Below are 24,148 nucleotides of genomic sequence, written 5' to 3' on the forward strand. Positions count from 1 at the left end.
GGCTGGAGTGCAGTGGCACAATCTTGGTTTACAGCAAATTCCACCTCCTGGGTTCAAGCGATTCTTCTGCCTTAGCATCCTGAGTAGCTGGGACCACAGGCACATACCACTACACCTGTCTAATTTTTGTATTTTTAGTAGAGACAGGGTTTCACCATATTGGCCAGGCTGGTCTTGCACTCCTGACCTTGTGATCCGCCAGCCTCAGCCTCTCAAAGTACTGGCATTACAGGCATGAGCCACTGTACCCAGCCCTATCTTTTTTACCTTTGAATGACAAAGTGCCTCCGAAAGATAGTCTATCCAAGCCTGGTTGGAGGACATTACTGCCACAGCATCAGGGTAGGCTTTCATCCTCTATCACCAGGAATAATGTGGTAATCAGATTCCAGGGTTCACAGACCTGACTGCTAAGAGTCACCTGGGGAGCTTTATAACAAGTACAGATTCCTGGGCTCTCATCAGAAAGTCAGTTTGGTAGATCTGAAGCAGGGCCTAGGAATCTGTGTTTTATAATATTTTGCAGGAGATTCTGATGATCAGACAAGCAATCACCCCACCTTTAATCTTGTACCTGTCAATTACACTCTTCACATTACTCCCAGAGGGACTTTTCTAGCAGGCAATTTGGATCACATTATTTCCAGGGTTTTTAATGATACTCTTATCTCCCAAATTCGCTTGTGGGACATATGATACTTTTTATGGTATAGCTTATGCCTAGTTTATTTTTCATGGATAACTTCTGATTATGTGGCTTTATATGGTAACAGTTCTCTCTTCTCTTTTATTCATGTTTTGTGGACTGTCAGAGAATTAAACAGTATCTCTGTATGTCATCAAATGGGTATTATAGGAGATATTCAACATTTGTTCAACATGGATCCAAGAAATATTTATTGAGCATCTTCTGTGGTGACAGGTACCAGAGATACAACCCTGGCCAAGACAGACCATGATTCTACTTTCAGAAGATTCTGTTCTTGTGGCAAGAGAATGACATCATTCAAGCAATAAACAATAGGTAGAGTCTCTCTCCCCTCACCTCTCCCTAGAATAGACACTTCATTAGATAACATTAAATGAAACAAATTACATAAATCCTTTAATACCAACTATAGCAAATAGTAAGTACTCAATACATGTTGGGTTTTGTTATTGAATCAGGTGACAGGAAAGGCTCCTTTCTTGTTGATTTTCAAACTAGAGATATTTTATTCATTTTGAAAAAATATTTTCAAATATATTTTATTTTGAAAATATTGTGAGATATTTTTCAAAGGGATGAACCAAAACACTAGAACGTGACATTTAAATAGCATAAATGGAATATAGAGCAAAATTCTGCTATATTATTTATAGATACAACTAAATATTTTAATAAGCAAAATAATGCAGATTTCTGAAAGTAAATAAATTGCTTGCTATACAGCTATAGTTCTTTATGGCATTGAAAGAATAATTATAAAGGGGATCTATAATATTCTACAATATTCTAGATAATTGCCACTGAAATGATTGGTTCCATTCTCATTTAATCATTTAAATTATATTTTTCCTGGAAAGTGACTAATTGGTTCAATCTGGCCTTTTGCAATCTAAAATAATAATTATAAAAAACATAAAAATAACAGTGCTTAAGAAAAACTATCAGAGATATGAGCTAAATAACATAAGTCTCCAAGGCAAAATGCATATAAATGTGTATAACTGGTTATGAAACAGAGTGAGCTCATTAGTGTAGGATCAAAAAACCACTGCCCTCAAATCTGCTCTCTCAGAACTCTCTTCTCATCCACAAGCAGATCCCACAGCTCTATCGTCACTTTCAAGAACAGCATAATCTCAGCTAAACACTCACTTTCAGGTACTAAATGGTCTACAGTTTGAATAAAAGTTCAGACCTAAATATCAAATCAGACCCATTCCCTTCCTCTCCAACCCATTCTCTCTCCTGGCCCTGTTCCAGATTGGAGTTTGCATGGGAAGAGGGGACACCCTCTCCTACTTCTCATTGTCCTCCATTCCTTCCTCTGAATCTCATACTACCAGGCATCTTAGGTTCAGAGGCTTCCTGCCTTTAGAATTTGGGGCCTGGGATGATGAAGAAGGAGAAGGTGAACATCTCTTACATGACCACTCCTATTATAACCTGGCCATTGCTACCCTCGCTGGGACCAATATCCAGATACTGGCCTTCTCTCCCTGCAAGCGCCTTTGTCATTCTTGGAGACACCACAAGAGCCTTCCAAGTGTACTGTTCACTGTTGAGGGGGTCAATATGCATCTCTTCAAGACAGCTCAAGCCCAGCTCCTTCTACCATGTCTACTTGGCCTGTAAGATATTCACAAATCCTTGCCATGTGAAATGCTTAAAGTGTAAGCTGCTTCCATTAATACCTTTTTTCCTGATTCCTCTGCTCCAGGCCACTTTCTGTCTTTTCAATTTTCTAGGCTGGAGGCAGGCTCTTCCTAGTCAAGAGGTAGATGTGCATCTCCCTTTCTTGCGGTCTCTGATTCTCTGTAGTGTTTCTTCTTTCAGTCTTGAGAGGGGAATAGCCTCCTACTCCTTCCCAACTAATTCGACAATTCAGTATTTCAATGATTCTCCTCCAGAATGTCTACATTTCTATTCAAATAGGCTAAATAGGGTAAGAGTGGCAAAGGCTCAAGGATCAGCCAGGGCTATGGGGGAGGCAAGAAGGCACCTGCAAGAAACCCCACTGTAAGCTTCTACTAAGATACAAGAAACAGATCATTTTAACTTTTGTAAAGTTTCATAAACCAAGGATAGTGAATTATTCCCAAGATATTTTATGTGCCTAGTATATAACTTTGATGCAAACCACCAGGAAAAAATACAATGAGAAAAGGTTATTATAGCATACTCACTTATGAACACAGGTTCAAATAGTATAAACATTAGCAAAATCAATGCAGCAACGCATTAGTAAATAATCATAGACAAAGACTGTTTATCCTAGAAATTCAAGGATGGTTTAATTTTAGAAAATTTATTAATGATATTCAACACAGTGATAGAAAAACACTATTATCTCAATAGATTCAGGGAAAGCATTTAATAAAAATCCAATATAATGTATGTGATGATAAAAGCTCTTAATCAACTAGGAATAGAAGGAAGCTTACTTAACATGACCCAAAAACTTTTAGCAAATATACTTAATGAGAAACTGCAAACATTCTTTCTAAGTCAGAAACAAGATACAGATACCCATTCTTAATGCTACTATTACCCCCCATTCCGGAGGCCTTTGCAGGCACCATGAAGAAAATAAAGTAGAAGGAGAGGGACTGGAAAGAAATGTTCAGGTTACTGCTTATAAACAATGTGTTTTTCTACCTAGAAAATGCAGGATTGCATCTTTTATAAAGGTGATTAAGATTAATATAGTATCAGTATACAGAAATAATTTGTCTCTTTAAATGTCAGAAAAACCAATTACATCTGTTTTTAAAAATCTCATTCTACAAGATACTGAGAAATTAATACAAAGAAAGATGGTTTAAGACTTTTATAGTGAACATTTAAAACCTTATTGAAGGACTCAGAAGAAGATCAAAATAAACAGAGCTCTTCCCAAGTTTAGCAAGGAAAGAATCAATGTCATGAAGATGTCAACTTTTCCCCAATTAACATATAAATTAAATGCAATTTCAATCACAATTCCACTAGGGATTTTTAGGGAATTTGATTAGCATTGGATTCTAAAACTCATACAGACAAGTAAAGAACTAAAAAATAGCCAAGATAGCTTTGAAAAATGAGAATATCTACCAAATATGATATGCTATAAATCTATACAAATTAAAACCAGGTAGAAGTGCTCCCATGGAACAGTCTAGGGAACTCAGAGATGAACCTAGGAATACGTGATTAGAAGGGATATAGCAAGGGTGGGACTTCAGATCAGAGGGAAAAGAACAGCACCTTAATAAAGGGTACAGAGACAATTAGATACCCATATGAAAAACAATTAGTACCCTACCCTATATATTGACAAAGGTTAGTTCCAGATACAGAGATACAAACAGATATGGCACTGGTATAAAGAATTCCATAAACAAGATGAAAATGTACAAATAAGTTTAACTACATTAATATTTTTAAATTTTATAAAACATAAGAAGCTCTTATAATTAAAGACAAGTCACAGACTGGGAGAAGACACTTGCAAAGCACATAACCACCAACGAATATATTTTTTATATTTGAATCCGGAATATAAAAGAACCATCAATAGCAAAAAAGACTTAACAACTCATTTAAAATAAGTAGGGGAATTGAATAGAGGATATATGAACAACCAATAAACATAGAAGAAGATATTCAAAATATTCAAATTCACTAGTAACTATAGAAATGCAAATTAAATTTTAAAAAAGAGTGGATACTTAATAACAAACTTGACTAGCCAGTATTTTTAAACATCGTATTATCTAGTATTGGCAAAGATTGAAAACTCTTGTATATTGTTGATATATGAGTATAAATTATTACAACTACTCTAGCAAAACAATTTCGCAATACATATAAAGCTGAAAAAAATGTCAAAACTGTTGTAGCAATGCCACTGTTAAATATCCTAGAGAAACCTTCATACCTGAACAAGGAGACATGGGCAACATTGCTTGAACATCTCAACCAATGTTCAACGTGGATTCAAGAACTATTTACTGGGCATCTTCTGCTGTGCCAGGCACCAGAGACACAACCCTGGCCAAGGCAGACTGTGATGCCACTTCCAAAAGATTCTGTTCTTATGAGAACAGGGAAAACAACGTGCATGGCCATCCAAAGAGGGATGGCAGTGTCCAGGCTGACCAGCTGGCACCACTAGGAGGACCACAGGTGTTGTTAGAGCTGCTGCACATTCTGATTAGTGGGGCAAGTAAAACACTGGCTATTAACTATTTTGAATATGACCTCTGGAATAAATTGGAATTCATTCATCCAACAGGATATTATTCTATATTTAAAATTAAATAGTTTTACATGTCTTCATATGCATAAATCTCAAAAACATAATGTTGCATGAAAAGCAAAGCTATAGAAAGATATTATTCACGCTAAGCATACATACTCAAACTACTCTTGTTTAAGGAGGCATACTTGTGAAATAAAGGTATTAAAAATATGGGTGGGATCAACATATATCAAATATGCCCCAGCTTCAGGATAGCAGATGCCACAGGGATGAAGAGAGGAACAGAATGAAGGGGAAGTACTTAAGGAGCTTCTATTCTCTTAATGGTATTTTATTTCTTGTTTTAAAATGATTGAAAGCAAACATGCAAACTATTGTTATTGATGAAATCTAGTTGGTGGAACTACAAGCTGCCTATATAACTATTTTCAAATATTTATGTACGCCTGAAATATTTTATAATTATTATTTCCTTAATTTTAAAGAATTCTCTTATCTAAATACTTAACACTTTCACTGTGTGGAATCATATCAACTGACCATAGTTGCAATTCACTTAAACAAACACGAAAATTGTAATTTGTTTAAAAAAACAATTAGAGTTATTAATCACATTAAAAATGTATTCAGTATATAATTCAGAAACTAGAATGTTTTATGATGCAATTATAATTATTCAATTTATAAAAATGTGATTTGTATTTAATTTTTCTAAAATATTCCTAGTTGGTAAATCAAAGTACACCTATTAATTCATCTTTTCTGTATATATTCTATGGAGATTTCTCTGAGAATAATTTTAGATGCAAATTTAAATTGCTAGTTTAAAAAGGAATTTTCACCCCAAGGAAAGAAAGTCTTAACAGAATTGTCACAAGCAACGAGATGCTCATATTCTTCCATCCAAAATTCGCATCACATTTTATTCTTCAAATTAATCTGGAATACACATGTACTGCAAACAACTTGGGAAAATAACACAGTTTGCTGCTTTTAATAAAAGTTAAATAGAAAGTAAATGAATCATTTACATACAGAGTAGCATTGATGTCTGTGTACCAACATCCATCAGAGCCTGGGTTACTTCTCTTGTCTTCATTTTTATTCTCTTCTTGGTGCTTCCTCTGAGCCTCTTCCTTGAGTTTGGCTCTTTTAAGACAGTGATCTTTTTCCTGCTCTCTGATTTGTGGTTCAATTACTGAATAGTCCTGCAATGCCTTAATCCTTTCTGAAGGCTCTATTTCTTTACCATCCAACCACTTAAATAAAGAACAATAAATATAGTACAATTGTTCAAAAGTTGCAGTGTAAATCAGCCCCAGGTTGATTTTTATTAGAACTTTTTAAACTTAGAAATAATAACATATCACAGTGATAGAGAATTAAAACAGTGTAATTAATGGGAAATATCAGAACTTTGGTCTAAATCAGGCGTCCCCAAACTGCGGCCCCCTGAGGTCATTTATCCGGCCCCCCACCGCACTTCAGGAAGGGGCACCTCTTTCACTGGTGGTCAGTGAGAGGAGAACAGTATGTGGTGGCCCTCCAACAGTCTGAGGGACAGTGAACTGGCCCCCTGTGTAAAAAGTTTGGGGACGCCTGGTCTAAATCAATGTTTGTTTATACAATTAACACAATTTAAAAAATACCTTTACTGGTAATAATAATAACTAGATCTTCTGTCAAAACTGATAATATAAGCTCTCAAAATATTTTGTTAATTATATAATTGCTTACTATGTCAAAAATTTCAATGCTTAAGTCAAATCATACCTTCAGAGTAAAACAATGACACTTCCCAGAAGCTCTCTAAAGAAAAAAATGGCCTTGAATATTACACGTGATTGGGTTCTAATACAAATGAGCCCATGTTTCACCTTTAACAATAAGACAAACAGATGGGCTATTGTTATAGCACTGTTTACATCTGACATTTCAATTATGATTTTCCAGAGTAAAATATTAAAATAAAACCATCAACTAAAGTCTAAAACGTTAAAACTAACAGTTTAAAGACACCTATTTATCTATCTAGCCTTATTCTGTGAAATGAGGCAAGGTATTTAGGAAGGTATGGTTGGAAGATAATGGTTCCCCAAGAATGTCCATGTTCTAATCTCCATGAATGTTACCTTACATGGCAAAACGGGCTTACAGGGATGATTAGGTTAAGGATCTTGAATAGTCAGGGTGATTCTCATAAGGGTCACTGAGATCCTTATAAGTAAAAGAGTGTCAGAGTTACGGAGAGATGTGAAGATGGCTTTGGAGATGGAGGAAGAGGCCATACGCCTAAAAATGCAGGTGACCTCTAGAAGCTGAGAGGGGCAAAGTAAGGGATTCTCTCCTCGAGCCTGAAGAAAGCATAGCCTTGCCAACACCAGTGAAACCATTTCAGGCTTTTGATCTTTAGAACCGTAAGGTAATAACATTTATATAATTTTAAGTCACTAAGTTTGCCTCAATTTGTTGCAGCAGCAATAGGAAACATATAAAAGGAAAAAACTAAACACAAAGAGTTAGTAAAATATAAATTAAAAAATTATTGGGATCAGCTAAATTATAAGTCAAAATTATGTGGAGATTTAGAAAAAATAATTCCAAATATGTTCTGGTCATAAGAAATCATATGGTTGCTATAGATGGGCTGCAGATTTGGTTCCAAGCTTCTTGGCAGCCAAAGTGAAATAGAAAAACAAAATTAGTTACAAAATTTTCATGGTCTTTAAGGAAAAAATACAGTTTGTAGCTTTTCTCTAACATGTAGCTCTAAAACACATTTCTAGCACAGAGTTTCATAATGGAGATCTTGAGAGATGTCAAGCATTGTTTCTGTAGAAATATGCCCATACAATCACAGATTACATAGGCTGTTTCTTGTAGTATCCTTCAATAAAGGTATCTTCATACCATTATGTATAAGACAGTAATGATAAAATTCAATCCAATAAAACCTATTATTTAAGGTGTTAAGTAATTGTGGTCCACATACTTAATCTGATCTCCTTTAATACAAGGTTGGGACTGAATCAATTTGGAAAATTTTGGATAAATGAAATGTACTTATTTTGTAAGTACATATAAGTAATATGTTATATATAAATATATAAATTAAAACATATTTATATATGAATAATACTATATAAATATATTACTTTCATAAATTTCTAAGTCATCCAATTTGTGGTACTTCATTATATTACTTTATATAGTATAATTTATATATAAATATATATTATTAACATAAATGCACTATATAAAACTGTATTATTATAACAAGTTAGAAAACTCTGAATAAATATAATTTCTTTCAACTGAGATTTCTTCCCAACAGAACGTTGGGGAGCAAGCTGATATTTTCTTCCTTGTAATTGAAGTACATTCATTCATTGATTGATTTCTGTCTTTATAATTGGTTTAAGTCAATATTGATTTAATTACAACTACTATTCCTAAAAGGCTATGACAATGGAACCCTCTGTTACTTTACTAACAGGAGGCAAAAGACCTCATATTAGTAGCTGATGACAAATTTGGGACTGTATGCCAGCATCTATTCTAGGAACCTAATTCTTTTAGTGATTTCTGTTAGTCTTTGAAATTGGCCTGCATTTCCTTCAAGCTAAAATCACATCTGAGTTTAGAAGGCCTAAGAAACAGAAATTAAGTTTTTTATTTTTTATTTTTTTGAGACGGAGTCTTGCTGTGTCGCCAGGCTGGAATTGAGTGGTGCGATCTCAGCTCACTGTAACCTCCGCCTCCTGGATTCAAGCCATTCTGCTTCAGCCTCCTGAGTAGCTGGGATTACAGGTGTGTGCCACCACACCCAGCTAATTTTTGAATTTTTAGCAGAGACTGGGTTTCACCATGTTTGTCAGGATGGTCTCGATCTCCTGATCTCAGGTGATCTGTCCGCCTCAGCCTCCCAAAGTACTGGGATTATAGGCATGAGCCACCACAACCGGCCTCAGAGATTAAGTTTTAAGCTGAGCATTTCTTCATCTTTCTTCACTCAGGATTCATGCAGCACAAAGGTGGAGTGTTCACACTTATTGATAATAACTGTGGAAGTGCTGGAGCGGAGAAAGGGACACTAAGATGTACTGAAGGCCACACAGAACTCGCTCAAAGTAGTAATGATGATCCCAGTCTACATGAGTAAAATGAGGCATGCAATTTGCAGGCAGTGGAAGCAGCTGTCAGACCCTGGTTTCTCTGCTCACAAATCTGTTTCACACCATACTGCAGGGCCTTCCTACTCCTGTGGCGGCTCAGTGACTGGGAAGAAAATCCTCGAAAGGGGCTGACTCTCCTGACTCTCCTCACATCTCTTCTATGGGACTATCTAAAATAACTACTCTGTTGTTATGGGTTGAATTGGGACCCCCGACAAAAAAAGATGTTGAAATCCTAACTCCCAGTAGCTCGAATCATGGACTTTTTGGAAATAGAGTGATTATCGATGTGATTCATTGAGACCAAATCATCCTGAAGCAGGCAGGCCCCAAGCGAATATGATCAGTGTCTTTATAAAAAGAGTCTCGTAAAGACGAAGGCAGAGACCCTTAGGGTCATGTGTCTACAAGCTCGAGAATGTCAAAGATTGGCTGGCAAATCAACAGAAGCTAGGAGGAAGGTATGGAACAGATTCTCCCTCACAGCCCTTGGAAGGAACCAAGCCTGTCAACATCTTGAACTTGAACGTCAGGCCTTCAGAACTATATGGTGATACATTTCTGTTGTTTAAGCCTCTAGTTTGTGGTACTTCGTTACATCAACCCTGGGAAAATAATACATTTATTAACACAATTCCTTTCAAGCAGCTCAGCTTTCAATGAAATGGTAATTAAGATTCTTAAGTATATCAGCCTATTTTTAAATATTAGTAAATACGTTAATACTATTTTCAAAAGGGGGCTGTTGATTTGGAGAAGTCCTTCTGAAAAGAAAGACTTGATCCAAAGTCTGTAATTTGACCTAAAGAGAAGCAGTGAGTACGGGTACAGTATGAATGGTGGAGGTATCAAAGTTGGACTCACCTAGGTTCAAATCCCACTTGTGTCCCTTGCCAGATGTGTCAGCTTAAACCAGCAGCATTAATTCCCCGAGCCCTGACTTCCTCATCTCTGAATGCACTTGTCCCCCTGCATGGGTCTGGGAGGATCAGAAACACTGTGCACAAAGCACCTCGTGGCACAACCTCTGACCCTGCCTGAAGCAGCCATGTGACGGCTCTCATACCTCTAGCCTGCCCAGTGCAGTACTGGCACAGGCTCAGCTGCAGCGGCCACAAGGACTTCTGGGCCTTTATCCCTTCCAAGGGAATGGCTCACAGCATTACACTACAAGATCTGGTTCTATGATAGTCAGGTTCTCACCAGTTCATTTTTCGGAAATCATTGCATAATAATGATCAGTTTAGGTTACGTTTGAGACAATTTAACATTTATTCTATATTCAATTACCAGAATCACTCATTCTCTTAACCTGAGAAATTTTACATTAGAAGAAATGTGTTCCATTAATCCAGCAGTCAGCAGTCTGTTGACTACAGAGAACGCAGAAGGCTAAGAAACAAACATCCCTTGAGAACTGAAAAAAAATGCCTGTTGTAAAGGTGATGTCTCCATGCATTCTCTTTGAAAAAACATGGAACCACATGCAGGCTGGGAACTCTTAGAATTATATGAAACTTAAGAATGCTGTTTTCTAATATTCTCTGTTGTATGATTTCTCAAGAAATCTTATTTTTTTCCTCAGTTCTAAAATTATTCGATTGGGGGAATATGGTATAAGAGTAACAGACACAGCAGTGGTTATCAAATGAGGTCCCTGCACCAGCAGCAGCATTACCAGATTTTGTTAGAAATGTGAACTCTCAGGCCCCACGTCAGACATGACCCAGAAACCCTGGGGGAAGAGCACAGTAGTGTGTGTTTTGCAAAGGCCTCCACATGTTCTGAGGCATGCCAAGGGCTGTGAACCTGCGAGGCGTGGTGGCTCATGCCTGTAATCCCAGCACTTTGGGAGGCCGAGGTGGGTGCATAACTTGAGGTCAGGAGTTCAAGGCCAGCCTGGCCAACATGGTGAAACCTCGTCTCTACTAAAAATACAAAATTAGCCTGGTATGGTGGCACATGCCTGCAATCCCAGCTACTTGGGAAGCTGAGGCAGGAGAATCACTTGAACCCGGGAGGCGGAGGTTGCAGTGAGCTGAGATCATCCCATTGCACTCCAGCCTGGGCAATAAGAGAACGAGAGCAAAACTCCTTCTCAAAAATAAATAAATAAATAAATAAAGACTGTGAGCCACTGCAATAGAGAATATGTTAAGAAAAAGCAATGATAAAAATAGTAATTACAAAAGCACATAGCTTGAGACTATGTAATACAAAGGTACATGGCTGTAGCTACCTCTAAAACCCTAAACTTCTGGCTTGCTGTAAGTAATAATGAATTCTAATCAGTAATGATGAATCTTCTGCGTCTATGATTTGAACTCACTGAGAAAAAGTCAAATTAAGTTCTGTGTGTTTCGGATGAGAAAGGTGAAAAGTATGCAATTTATTTTTCAGGGATTTATTAAAACTATTCAAACAATATTAAAGGTCTAGCCATTTAAATAATTACCTTGGGATCTCTGGAATATTCCATTATCTGAAGCAACACATTCACTGTTGTTGCAAGTAAAGCAGGAATTATTGTATTTGCTCATGTTCATTTCTCCGTGATTTCTGTGCCATTAAAATAACCATACCTTTAATTGTGGAAGAGTTGCTACCACGAACTCCCTATAGTGGTCAAAGGAAGCACATGGGTTCCCCATGAGAAAGAGTTCCTTCAGATGGATATTGTGCTTCAAGGTTTTAATGCTGCTCAGCTCTCCAATGAAATTTACAGTCAAGTCAAGTTTTGCCAGTTCTTCACATCCTGTTGAGAAAAATAAAAAGAAAACAAAGCAAATAAAGAAAAATCACAGTGGTAATAAACCGTGTGTAATAGCACATAATGGAAGTCACGGTTGTAGTATTTTTAGTCTGCTGATTTATTGCATTGCTTACCATGAAGTGATTCTTCAGAAATATCAACTCAAAGGCTTCATCTTAACTCATTTTTCTATCTCTGTCTCCCCTTATTTTCACCCCCTGAGTCCATTCAGCCAGGGGAAACAATTTTCCCTGCTCACATTTGCAAGGCTTGTTAATGTTTTGACCTGGTTACTATCTGGCATGAAAAATACAAAAGTACAAGCTGTGACTACAGTGGGTGCTGCCTCAGAACAAAACTCCTACTAGGCAGGGCACCTGGAAACTGTCCTCCTGAGTTTTAGCAGGTCGGCAGGACACATTTCATCTTGGAGGGTGATAGTGGAAAGTTTCTCCAAAAAGAAAGGCATGTCATAAAACCAGTGCATCAGAACCAATATTTGCAAAGTCACCTAGCAGAGAAAGAATGGCTCCAAGGCCACTGAGAACTGAACTGAAGGTATTAACAAAGGTAAAGAACAAGATGCTTTGATGCTCAAAGGAATAATAGAAAAAGGGTGAGTCACTGAAACAGGGTTTTATAGTAAATCTGACCCATCCACCTTCGTTACTGAGATAGCCAGCCAGATGCTAAAGAAACTTGAATTAAATTCAAATGTGAATTTGAATTAATTCCCTCATTCACATTCCATGCGCACTTGGTGGATAGGAGTCCGGACGTAGGAATCGGACAGATACGAGTTGAAGTGCTTCCTCTACCTCATCTTTGCTAATGTGACCTTGGATAAGTTACAAGCTTCGGCCTCCTCATCTACAGAATTATAATAGTATTAGTACTGGAGTCCGAAGTTGTGAAGACAATAAGGTGACTCATGTAAAGCGCTTAGCATAAAGCTTGCCACCTAGAGTGTCAGTAAACATGATGATTAGAATTGCTCAATGAGCCCTCTAATTACCATAGGACTTCGTGGACAATGTACCTACAGGGAAAGAAGCAAGTACAGAGGTCTTATGAGCAGAAACCTTGCAGTTTCTTTCCGTGAACTAAGAAGAGTTGACCCGGTTTACGTAGCAGCCTTTGTGGGCTTGGTTCAATGTAAGATTCTCTCTCCCTATGACTGCTTCATGTTTGTGGGATTCACATGGCAGATTTTGCAACCTTCGATGTCTAGAAGACCATCCCCAGCTAACTCCCCAGGTCTACCTTGCTCTCACTTAACTTCTTCAGAGTTCTACATGCTCTTCCATTGTGATTCATGCATTTTTTCCATTTAAATGTTCTTATAACATTAAATATTTAGTAAGAAATTCAGTTGGCTTAGGTGAAAACTAAAGACTTTAAAGATAATTGAGCAAGGGAGGGAAAAAAATGAAATTGACAAGACAGAGTGTAGGTGACTATTACAGTTGGACATTAAATTCTAGTAAATATAATTACATGGCATAAAATAAATAAGCACATGTAGAAAGAGACTCAATGTAGAAAAATGGTCAAGCAAACTCTAATACATCTATTCAATATTTAATGCTATGAGAACATTCAAAATGACGGTTATGAAAACTATCACAGCATGGAGGAGGAGAGTTTACAACATAATGAAAGTGGAAAAAGTAAGATATAATATCACCCATACACTAAAATTACAACAATATAAAACACAGAAAAAAATTTATATAGCAAAATAATAATAGCAATGGTGGAATTAAGATTAAACATCATTCTGTTTCGTAAAATTTTGCAACATGGTTATATTTGAGATTTAACAGTGTACAAATAGAGAAAATACATGAAACTGATAGAAAACTAAGATATAAGTTAGCACAGTTTTCTCAAATGTCATAAGTATGCTCCAGGTACATGATATGCTTATTAACTACATGGCTAATATTTATTTGGTGTTTATTATGCCCTTTATACACAGTATGTTATTCAATCCTAACATCATGTCTATGAGAGAAATATCACAATTATTATCTTTATTTTAAGGTCAGATAGCTCAGCGTGGGCCCTTGGCTCCGAGATGCCCATTATCCTGTGCACTCATGCCATTTCTTGTGGAGAGATGACATCCAGTCCTTCTCCTTTGCTCTGTGTTGGGGCTGGCCCTAGTGACTTGCCTGATCAACAGACTGCAGCAACAGTGAGGTTTTGGGGCTGCCTAAACATCTGAAATTCTTGCATTAGAAGGATTGCCCTAAGAACAACTGCTCTAGGACATGTCAGAAGCCAGATCAAGTGTCTGGCTACCTTCACTCCGCTGTGCTCAGAGACCCTGAGCCACCTGGAAAATCGTAAAAGCAGTGAGGGAGAACAAAATCTGCTTCTGTGGAAAGAAAACACACCACGAAGCAGCGCCAGATGGCAACTGAGGCAACCATCATGGAAGTGGATCCTCCAGCAACGGCTGCTTCTGGGATCTATCTGGCAATAGGTACTTGAAACTGCAATGCAAATGAGCTAGGAAATTACCAGAGTTTACACGGCTCTAAATGGATGAGTTGGGATTTGGACCCAGGTTGGCCTACCTGAAAAGATTGTCTGAACTGGTACATTAGGGCAGCAGTCTCTAACTTTTTTGGCACCAGGGACTGGTCTCATGGAAGACAGTTTTTCCACGGATAGTGGGTGGGATGGTTTCAGGATGAAACTGTTTCACTTCAGATCATCAGGCATTAATTAAGTTCTCATAAGAGCACACAACCCAGGTCCCTCGCCTGATCCGTTCACAATAGGGCTCCTCACCTATGAGAATCTAACTCAGCACACAGGAGGCGGAGCTCAGGCACTAGCGCTCTCTCTGCCCACTGCTCACCTCCTGATGTGCCTCTGGTTCCTAAGAGGCCACAGACCCCTATTGGTCCTCTGCCCAGGGGTTGGGGACCCCTGTGCTAGAGAGTCTCTTTGCCAACGTTAGCTATTTATTATTAAAGTATCATTATCATCGTCTCTTAAAATTCTCAAGCCACAATTCTGTGGAACACATACTTGAGTCTATAAGTAAAAGCAGTTGCCACCACCCGGCAGAGGTATGGCTCAGGACTGCCTTGCCTGGAGTTGATGACGCAGGTGGAGAGGTAGAGACCAGCTAGGAAGAGGGCAAGAGGAGGCAGATGGGATAAGAAAGGCCAGAGATTAGATGTGGGGGAGTTGAGCAGCGAGTGTAATATCCCCTCCAAAAAGAATTAATTCAAAAGATCAGTCCCTGTAAATGGGTCCATATCCCGTATTTCATTATGATATCCTGTTAACGTCATATGAAAATACATGGTGGGTGGGTAGAAGGAAATTCAGAACCTTGCAATGGTGTGAGAGACCAAAATCTGCATCTTCTACATTGGAAGTCAATAGATGACATCTAAAATAGGAATATCAAGAAACAGCAGACAAGCATGATGTAAGTGCAATATTTGGAAATAAACATAATATTGAGTGCATTATTTGGACACTTAGAAGCAAGGGGAATTTAGAGTAGCCACCTCTATACAGTAGGACTTAGAGGTCTGAGGGCACTGACAAGGGACATAAGTATAGCACTGTGACCGTTTGAACTACTACGCTACTATGTTAAAATTATTAATTGTGCAAAAGATAAATATCCAAAATGTACAAGAACAAATAAATGCTTTTATAGTCTAGATTTTTCATTAACTTCACATCTTCAAAAATAATTATATAAATGAAATGGGGAAACAAAATCATTATTTCTATTAAATTAATAAAAACATGGCTAATATTAAAAATATCTATCGGTAAACCTATGAGATAAGAGTTATACCTTTCAGCATCTAATCTATCAATACATAAAATAGGCCTTTAAATTCTTTTTTCCTCCACTGCTAGAATTTTATCTGGGGGGGAAAAAAATTCCCAACTAAATATCTCAACTGGAAACAGAAGTAACTCATAAAAATCTGTTCAGACCAGTTCTATTCATAATAACAAACATAATTAAAAACAGCTCCAGCACCAAACAATAAGGTTGAATTTAAAACACATCAATATACATCAATAAATTTGATAATGCAGTTGTTAAATGACAAAAGACTGTAATTTATATAGCAGACTATAATTTATAGAGTAGACTCAGCCACTATATGAAGGATGTGTATAAAACTATATCTATAAATATAACTAAGCCTATATCTGGATGTTTATATGTTTATTTTACATTGGCAAAAATGATAGATAAATGTTATAAATGTGGAAGGTATATTTGGGGCAATCTGACTTAAGATAGGTTAGGTGGCATTTCTTAAGTTTCCTTTAGGAGGCTCTGGAGGACATTTTAATCACATTTTTCTTTCATATAAGAAAAGACTGACATTTGAAAGACTCCAATGAGGTGAAAATGTCAACATCTTTGGATTCTGCTGTAATTTTTTAGATAAAGAACCCTCCAAATGTTCATTATATTTTCAGTGTCAAGTCTTACTGTTTCTTCTACTTGAACTACAATTAAGAAATTAAACTACCTTTGTCATCCTAAAGATGAACAATTCTTGCCAAACTGGCCAAGCTGGAGAAAATCTCTCTGGAGTTAGGCACTGCTTCTTTCAGCGGAGACCCAGCCTCTGTCTCCTGTTCTGCAGAGATCCAGTTCAGGGACCCTCTGGGGTCTAAAAACCATGGAAATCAACATCGACCACCCAAGGAGGATGGGAAAGCTCATGCTATGGGAAATTCCACCTCTCCTTTCCAGGCTAGGGTAAGCAATGGAAAACAAAAGCACTTTATTCTACCCTGGTGAACCCTCAACAGGAGAAAAAGAAAAAAGGATACTAGCCATATATATATATATGTATTATATGTATTTTGTATATATATGTGTGTGTGTGTGTGTGTGTGTGTGTGTGTATATGTATGTATTTTGCCATCCAAGAAAAAAAGTAGAAAAGCAGAACAACTTATTTTTTAATTATATTGAGATTTACTTAAGCAGATGGGCTGAAGGTGCACCTTCCTTCTGTCACCTCAAGCCCTTAAAATTAAACAAAAGTACATATTTGCCAGCAGGTAAGATGCATCTTCCATTCCCACTATCCCCCTCCACCGCCCTCACCAAACAATCTTCAAGCTCCCCTACACCCAGTTCAGCTGCGTTAAAGTTGGAAGGCAGAGCACAAAAAAGAAGACCTGTCCAGGTAAAAGGCAGGAGGTCGGCTGGCCTGCAGTTTGTCCAGTTAAAAAAGACAATAGTGACGATGCTGCCCTCTAGTGGTACATAAATAAAACAAATCACACAAACAACTATGGGTAGGAATACTGACTTCACAAAACTAACAAGCCCTGGACAACCCAGCCAAGAATGCCAGTTTTTAATTATTTCTTTGACATTTTAGATAGAAACTTTATTATCACAAAACATGAAAATAGAATACTTTTTTTATTCCATTTGTTCACAGGAGATCAGGGCTGTAAAGTGTTAGCTGGGAGACGGCAATGACTATTTCTAATGCAGAAAAATGCCAATGATGAAAAGGATCTTCTTGATCCCAGGACTCAGGCAGTTTTGGGGGCTTTGGTGATGGTAATTTTTGAGAATGAAAAATAAAAACATATGATTCATATTTATATAATTGTTAATAAATAATCTTGATAGTCACTGGAATATCCATTTCTACTCTAGCAGGCAAATAGGCTAAAATCCGCCATGACCTAAGTAAAGTCCTCCTAATTTCAGTTTTAGTAGATGGCAGTGGGGTGGGGAGAGCAGCTTGCCTGCCTCTGCTCCATGGCCCTGCACTCTAAAGTGAAGTCTGCCAGTCAGCATGCCCCACCCACAAGCAGAGTGCACAGTGGCTCTGCCAGACAGGCTGAGGCTGGAATGGCAAGCAGAACCTCACAACTGCAGAGTAAGTCACACAAGCCACCTAATACACCACATCTTTTGTGATTATGATCAGACACCAAATGTTAACAGATATTTAGAGAAAAACAGCACAGGACAGAAGCCTTCAAAATAAAACAGAGAATCTCTGTTGAAGAAGATAATTCAGGGGATGAAAAAAATTGACAACAAAAAGCTCTAACAAGAATCTCCAAAGATAGTTAGAAGATATCTCATCCATAAAACAAAAATACACACCACAGGAACGAAGCAATCAGAGCACAGAAGTAAGTTCAGAAGAATAAAAAGTGTGGCCAAAATACAGAGTTAATTGTAGATGGACTGAACTACAAAATGAACACAAATGATTATTTTGGATGAGTGAGATGAAAACAAAATGATTATTTGGAATTTGAATATGGTGAAATATTTAAAAATGTACAATAACAAGAAAAAATGGATTTAAATAAAAGAACAAGTTAAAGGCACAAAAGAGCAGTATAATACTACTAAAATCCAATCGAAAGTTGTTCTTGGAGAGATTAAAAAATACAAAATAAAGTTATCAGAAAAGATAATAGATATGTAGATAAATAGATGGATAGATGGAAGAAGGAAGGGAGGAAGGAAAGAAGAAAGGGTAAAAATGTAATTATCAACAAATAATTCTCAATCTGGGAAAACTCCACTTAAAAAATGGGAAATAAATTATTTTTAGATAGACGAAAATGAGGTTTTTTTCACTAACAGATCTATGCTATAAGAAATAGTAAAGAGTGTCTTTCAGGCTGAAATAAAAAGACACTAAGGAGAAATTCAAATTTATTTGATAAAGTAAAAACAATTACAAAAGGTAACTATATAGGTAAATATAAGAGACAATATAAATATATTTTTGTTTGTACCTATTTTCTTTTCCTAAATTATTTAAAGATGACTTCAAAAAGAAATAATTATAAATCTATGTTAATGGGCATATAATATATAAGGATGTGATATGTGACAGTAACAGCATAAACAAACGAAGGGAAACTAAACTATATAGAAGCAAAGTCTGTATACTATTGAAAGGAAGTTGGTACTAATTTAAACTAAATTGTTGTAAATTAAGATATAATTGTAATTCCCAGGGAAACCACAAAGAAAATAACTCAAAAATAGACAGTAAAAGAAAGAACAAGGGAATTAAAATGGTACACATGAAAAATAACAAAAATGAAAACAGTAACCCAAAAACAGAACAAGGTAGACATAAGATGACATAAGATATATAGAAAACAGATTGCGAATAACAGATACAAATTCTATCTTATTGTTAATTACATTAAGAGCAAATGGAGGCTGTAGGTGTCCCATTAAGTCCTGCTATTTCAGAAATAACTTACATAGCCCTTAGGAACTCTTACTTCAGGCTTTAAAAGGCAATGAACAAATAACTTTAGGAGACTGGTAACAATGTCACCTAAATTTGAAATACTAAAAAGAGATTAGTGTTCTCAACGATGTGAAATCTATTTCTCTTATTTTCTCAAATATAATCCGAGGAATCTTGCTTATAAACAAAGCAATTCTGGGCCAGGAATACTTCCTCTAATATAGCAGTGCTTCCCATCATACTGTGCTGCAGTTTCCATCATTTTTAAAGGACAGACACACAAATGATAAATAATGGTGTAAAAATATTACAATCTACCACCTCAAAAAAAATTGTTTATGGAGTTCAGAGCTTGGAGATTCAAGTATTGATTGCAGTTTTATTTTGAAAAGAATGCTACAATTTATGTGGTTTTTATTTCTCATGTTTATATTAAAAGAAAAGCTAATAAACTCTATTTTAATTAAAAAAAAAGAGCAAATGGGTTAATCTCCTCAGTTAAAAGGCAGAGATTGACAGGATGGATTCAGCATCAAAACATGATTCATCTAAATGCTGTTTAAAGAAAAGCACTTTCGATTCAAAGATAGAAATAGTTGGAAAGGCAAAGGAAAGGAGAAGTTATACCATGCAAATGGTAACCAAAGAGAAAAGAAGAGATCTGGGGTGACTATATTAACACCAAACAAAAAAGACTTTAGGGCAAACATTGTTATTATAGACAACTAAAGACATTGTATAGTAATAACATCAATTCATCAAAAAGATAACACAATTATAAACATATAATCACCTAAGAGCAGAGTCCCAAACTATATAAAACAAAAACTGATGCTATTGAAGTGAGCTATAGACAATTCAACAATAATAATTGGAGACATCAATAACCTGCTTTTAATAAAAGATAAAACAACTAGACACAATATCAGCAAGAAAATGGAAGAGTAGAACAACATTAAGGCAAAGAAAGAAAAAAAGAAACAAACGAAAGGCTAGACCTAACAGGTATATTTAGAACTTAAACCCAAGAATAGCAGAATGCACATTCTTCTCAAACGCACATGAACCGTCAAATGTTGGGCCATAAAACAAGTCTCAATAAGCTTAAAGTAATTAAAAGAAAAGAAAGTATTTATTTGACCTCAGTGGAATGAAACTAGAAATCAGTAAAATAAGAAAATGTGGGGAAATCACAAAGATGTGGAGATTAAACAATACTGCTATATAAGTAATGGGTTAAAGAAAAAAGTCACAAAGGAAATCAGAAAATACTTTGAGATGAATTAAAACAAAAGCACAACATATCAAAACTTAGATTCAAAAAACTAACACTCAGAGGAAAATTCATAGAATTTTATTTATGCTTCCATGAAAAAGAATACCTCAAATCAATAACCTACTTTTCTGCCTTAAGAAACTAGAAAAAAGAAAAAACATAAAGAGAAATAAATAATAAGGATTACAATGGAAGTAAACAAAATAGAGAATATAAAACAATAGAGAAAATCAACAAAATCAAAAGTTGGTTCTTTGAAAAAATTGACCAAGTTGACAAACTGTTAGCTACACATTAATCAGAAAAAAAAAAAAAAAAAGAGAACACTCAAATTTAGTAAATCAGGAATGAAAGATGAGATTTTACTACTGACCTTAAAGAAAAAATGAAAAACATTATAAGGGAGTAGTAAAAACAACCGTAATGCTAATGAATGAGATAACCTAAGTGAAGTAGATAAATTCTAGAAAGACATAACCTTCCAAAATGAAGTCAAGAAGAAACAGAACATCTGAATAGACCTCCAACAAGTAGAGATTAAATTAATAATAAATTTTCCAAAGAAAAGTCCAGGACTAGATGGCTTTCCTGGTGTATTCCAACAAATATTTAATGAAGAATTAACAAATCATTTACAAGCTTTCTGAAAAAAAAATCAAATAAGAAGCACTTCTCAATTCATTTAATAAAGGCACTTACTATCCAGATAATAAAACCAAAGACAACTATAGGGGGAAAAAAAAAAAAAAAAAAAAGCTATAAGCCAAATTAAGAACAATTGTGCCTCAGAAGTCACCATCAGAAAAATTGAAAAGAAAACCCACATATTAGAAGAATGTATCTACAAGTCAAATAATCTGATCAAAGTCTAGCATCTAGAATATATACATAACTTTTACAACATAGCAATAAAAAGACAAATAATATAACTAATTTAAATATGGGCCAAAGTTTTGAATAAACATTTTTTCAAAGCAGATATTTAAACAGCCAGCAAGTACATAAAAAATTCTCAACATTATTAGTCATTATGTAAATGCAAATCAGAAACACAATAACATACCACATCACACCTATTAGGATAGGGTGGCTACTATAAAAATAAACAAAAATATTTTCCTATCTTAAAAAATATTGTTTATAGAAAGTATTAGTGAAGTTGTGTAGAACTGGGTGCTCACAAGGATTAATCTAAGTACAAATCAATACAATAAATATTTTAGGGCACAATTTGGCAGTATATTTCAAAATATGCTGATTTCAATGCAGGAATTCCATTTCTAAGTATCTGCCCTAGAAAAAACTGTGCCCATGTACACAAACTAAAATGTAGAAGGAGGCTCACTGTAGCTATGCTTATTATAGCAAAATGCTGGAACTCACCCAAATGTCCATTTGCAGACAGATGGTTAGATAAATCAGTCTACAATGATTCTAGTACGTAGCCCCACGCCCCCTTTCCTGGATATCAAAAAAGCAAGGTAATTTTAGGGAAGAAACTAATTTTCAAAACAATACTCATAGTATGATACCATTAACAGAAAGCAAAATAAAACAAACCACCTTCTATATACCCAAGTGTTAATTCTGGCTACTTCTGAGGAGGCTAGGTTAGGAAGGGGCAAAGTAACTTCCATTTTTGAATTTACATATCACGTTATTGCTTGAATTTTTATAAGAATAATAATTATATGCTGTATGTAAAATGTTGATTTTAAAAGCATACCTATTTTTATACAAGACTGTTAAATCTAACTGTAAATTGCCGGGCGCGGTGGCTCGAGCCTGTAATCCCAGCACTTTGGGAGGCCGAGGCGGGTGGATCACAAGGTCAAGAGATCGAGACCATCCTGGTCAACATGGTGAAACCCCGTCTCTACTAAAAATACAAAAAATTAGCTGGGCATGGCGGTGCGTGCCTGTAATCCCAGCTACTCAGGAGGCTGAGGCAGGAGAATTGCCTGAACCCAGGAGGTGAAGGTTGCGGTGAGCTGAGATCGTGCCATTGCACTCCAGCCTGGGTAACAAGAGCGAAACTCCTCCTCAAAAAAAAAAAAAAAAAAAAAAAATCTAACTGTAAATCTCAATTTTAATTCATAACATAACAGAAGAAACATTCTTACCTTCCAAGTTTTCTATTTTTTCAATGTTGTTTAAAGCTAAATTCAAGTATTCAAGTTTCTTGAGTTTGCTAACATTCTCTGAAATATAAGATAATGTAATTAATTATAAGATAATCTTCAAAATAAGGACACTTTTATGTAATCTATTGTTAAAATAATAAAGAAAATCTAAAGATTATTATGGTTACCAAAACCATGTTGCTTTTTAAAATCTATACCTGTACATCAGACATGGTGGCTGTCTGAGGAGGACCTATTTCTCCCTCCATCCTTCCTAATGAAACCCAGTTTTGCTCACATCCCTACCTAGCCCTAACTCTAGGTGGGGTAGGTTTAACACAACTGTGCCAGCGCATGACAATCCAATCTCTCTGGCTAGTGATGGCTCAGGAAGGCAGATTTAAGCCAAACAGCCCATGGCAGTCTCTTGGCAACTGTGTAGTACAGGAGAGGACATGCAAACCAAGTGCTCCTAACCAGATAAAAGGGAAGGATCTATATTCCATGCTTTGGGGGAGGGGGGGTCTTACCTCTTTTTCCTGTGGGATATTAATAAGGAATTACTATCTCTATTGATTCATATACTCAATCATAAGAGAAACAACAGCAGGACAAATCTGGATAGCTGGTAGAGCAGACAGAAGGAATCAACCAACCCTGATGGATTCTGGAGTCTGCCCTACCTCTAGACTTAGAGATGGGTAAGATAATTGATTTACTTACTGTTCTACCACATTCAGTTGGGTTTCTTTGACTTGGAAGCCAAAATCGACCTGACACAGGATTATCTTATTTAATAAATATGAAAGCCCATACAGGCAAAACCACAAGCATAAACAAGTCACAGAATTGCTGCAGAATGGGGCCTTTGAAAAACAGTGAATAATATCAAACATTGCTGAGTGCTTATTATATGTCACACAATGTTCTAAGCATTTTGCCTGTATTATCTTATTTAATCCTCATAATAACCCTATGAGGTCAAAATGATCATCCCCTTTTTACAAATCAGAATACCAAGGTACAGATAATTAATTTACTTGTCCAAGGTTAAGTGGTAGAGCCAGGAAATTGCACTCCAGAACCTGAAACTAAATCACTATAGTACACCTTAAAAGGGCAGTTCTTTCTAAGATGAGAGGAATGTAGAAACCTCTGCTAAGGACTGTGCACTGGGGGCAGCCTCACTTAATTAGTGCCTCCTCTGCCCATTTCTCAGGGATATGATGAAGCTGAAAAACATGGTGATTTATAATCATCACCCTTATCACCACTAAAAGTTAATCTAAAATTTACAAAACATCATATATTTGTTTCCATGGACGTGAACATAACAGTTCATGTCTCTGAGTTTCAATTTATGCATTGTTTAAAAGGAGAATTTTGGGGGAAAAATTACAGAAGTTTGTCTCAGAATTTAAATTATTCTTAAGTAATCCTAATGTTTGCAAAGGATCTCTAGAAACATCTGAGCATTCAATTGTCAACAGATTTGGAGGTTTCTATGTGCCAAGAACTATGAGAGTCTAGTCTATATCCTCAACAAAAATATTATTATTAAAATGGCCAGCCCACAATAAAATACCTGTTTGAAACAGGACTTCCCTTTAT

General features: G+C 36.2%; 1 protein-coding gene across 3 annotated transcripts in view; it reads right to left on the bottom strand.

Moving 5' to 3' along the window:
* DNAAF11 (dynein axonemal assembly factor 11) overlaps positions 1–24,148 on the bottom strand; it is a 103,062-nt gene that overhangs the window by 63,019 nt on the left and 15,895 nt on the right. For all 3 annotated transcript variants that reach the window (XR_012514186.1, XM_074387146.1, XM_074387147.1), the window contains exons 3-5: positions 22,538–22,615; positions 11,707–11,879; positions 5,985–6,208 (exon numbers count right to left, since the gene is read on the bottom strand). Coding sequence is in view for 2 of the 3 variants with exons in the window: in XM_074387146.1 (XP_074243247.1) it covers positions 5,985–6,208; positions 11,707–11,879; positions 22,538–22,615 (475 nt within the window). In the remaining variant the exon portion in view is untranslated. The remainder of the gene's footprint in view (positions 1–5,984; positions 6,209–11,706; positions 11,880–22,537; positions 22,616–24,148) is intronic.

The sequence above is a fragment of the Saimiri boliviensis genome, chromosome 15 (assembly GCF_048565385.1).
Source record: "Saimiri boliviensis isolate mSaiBol1 chromosome 15, mSaiBol1.pri, whole genome shotgun sequence".
In the NCBI taxonomy this organism is placed as follows: Eukaryota; Metazoa; Chordata; class Mammalia; order Primates; family Cebidae; genus Saimiri; species Saimiri boliviensis.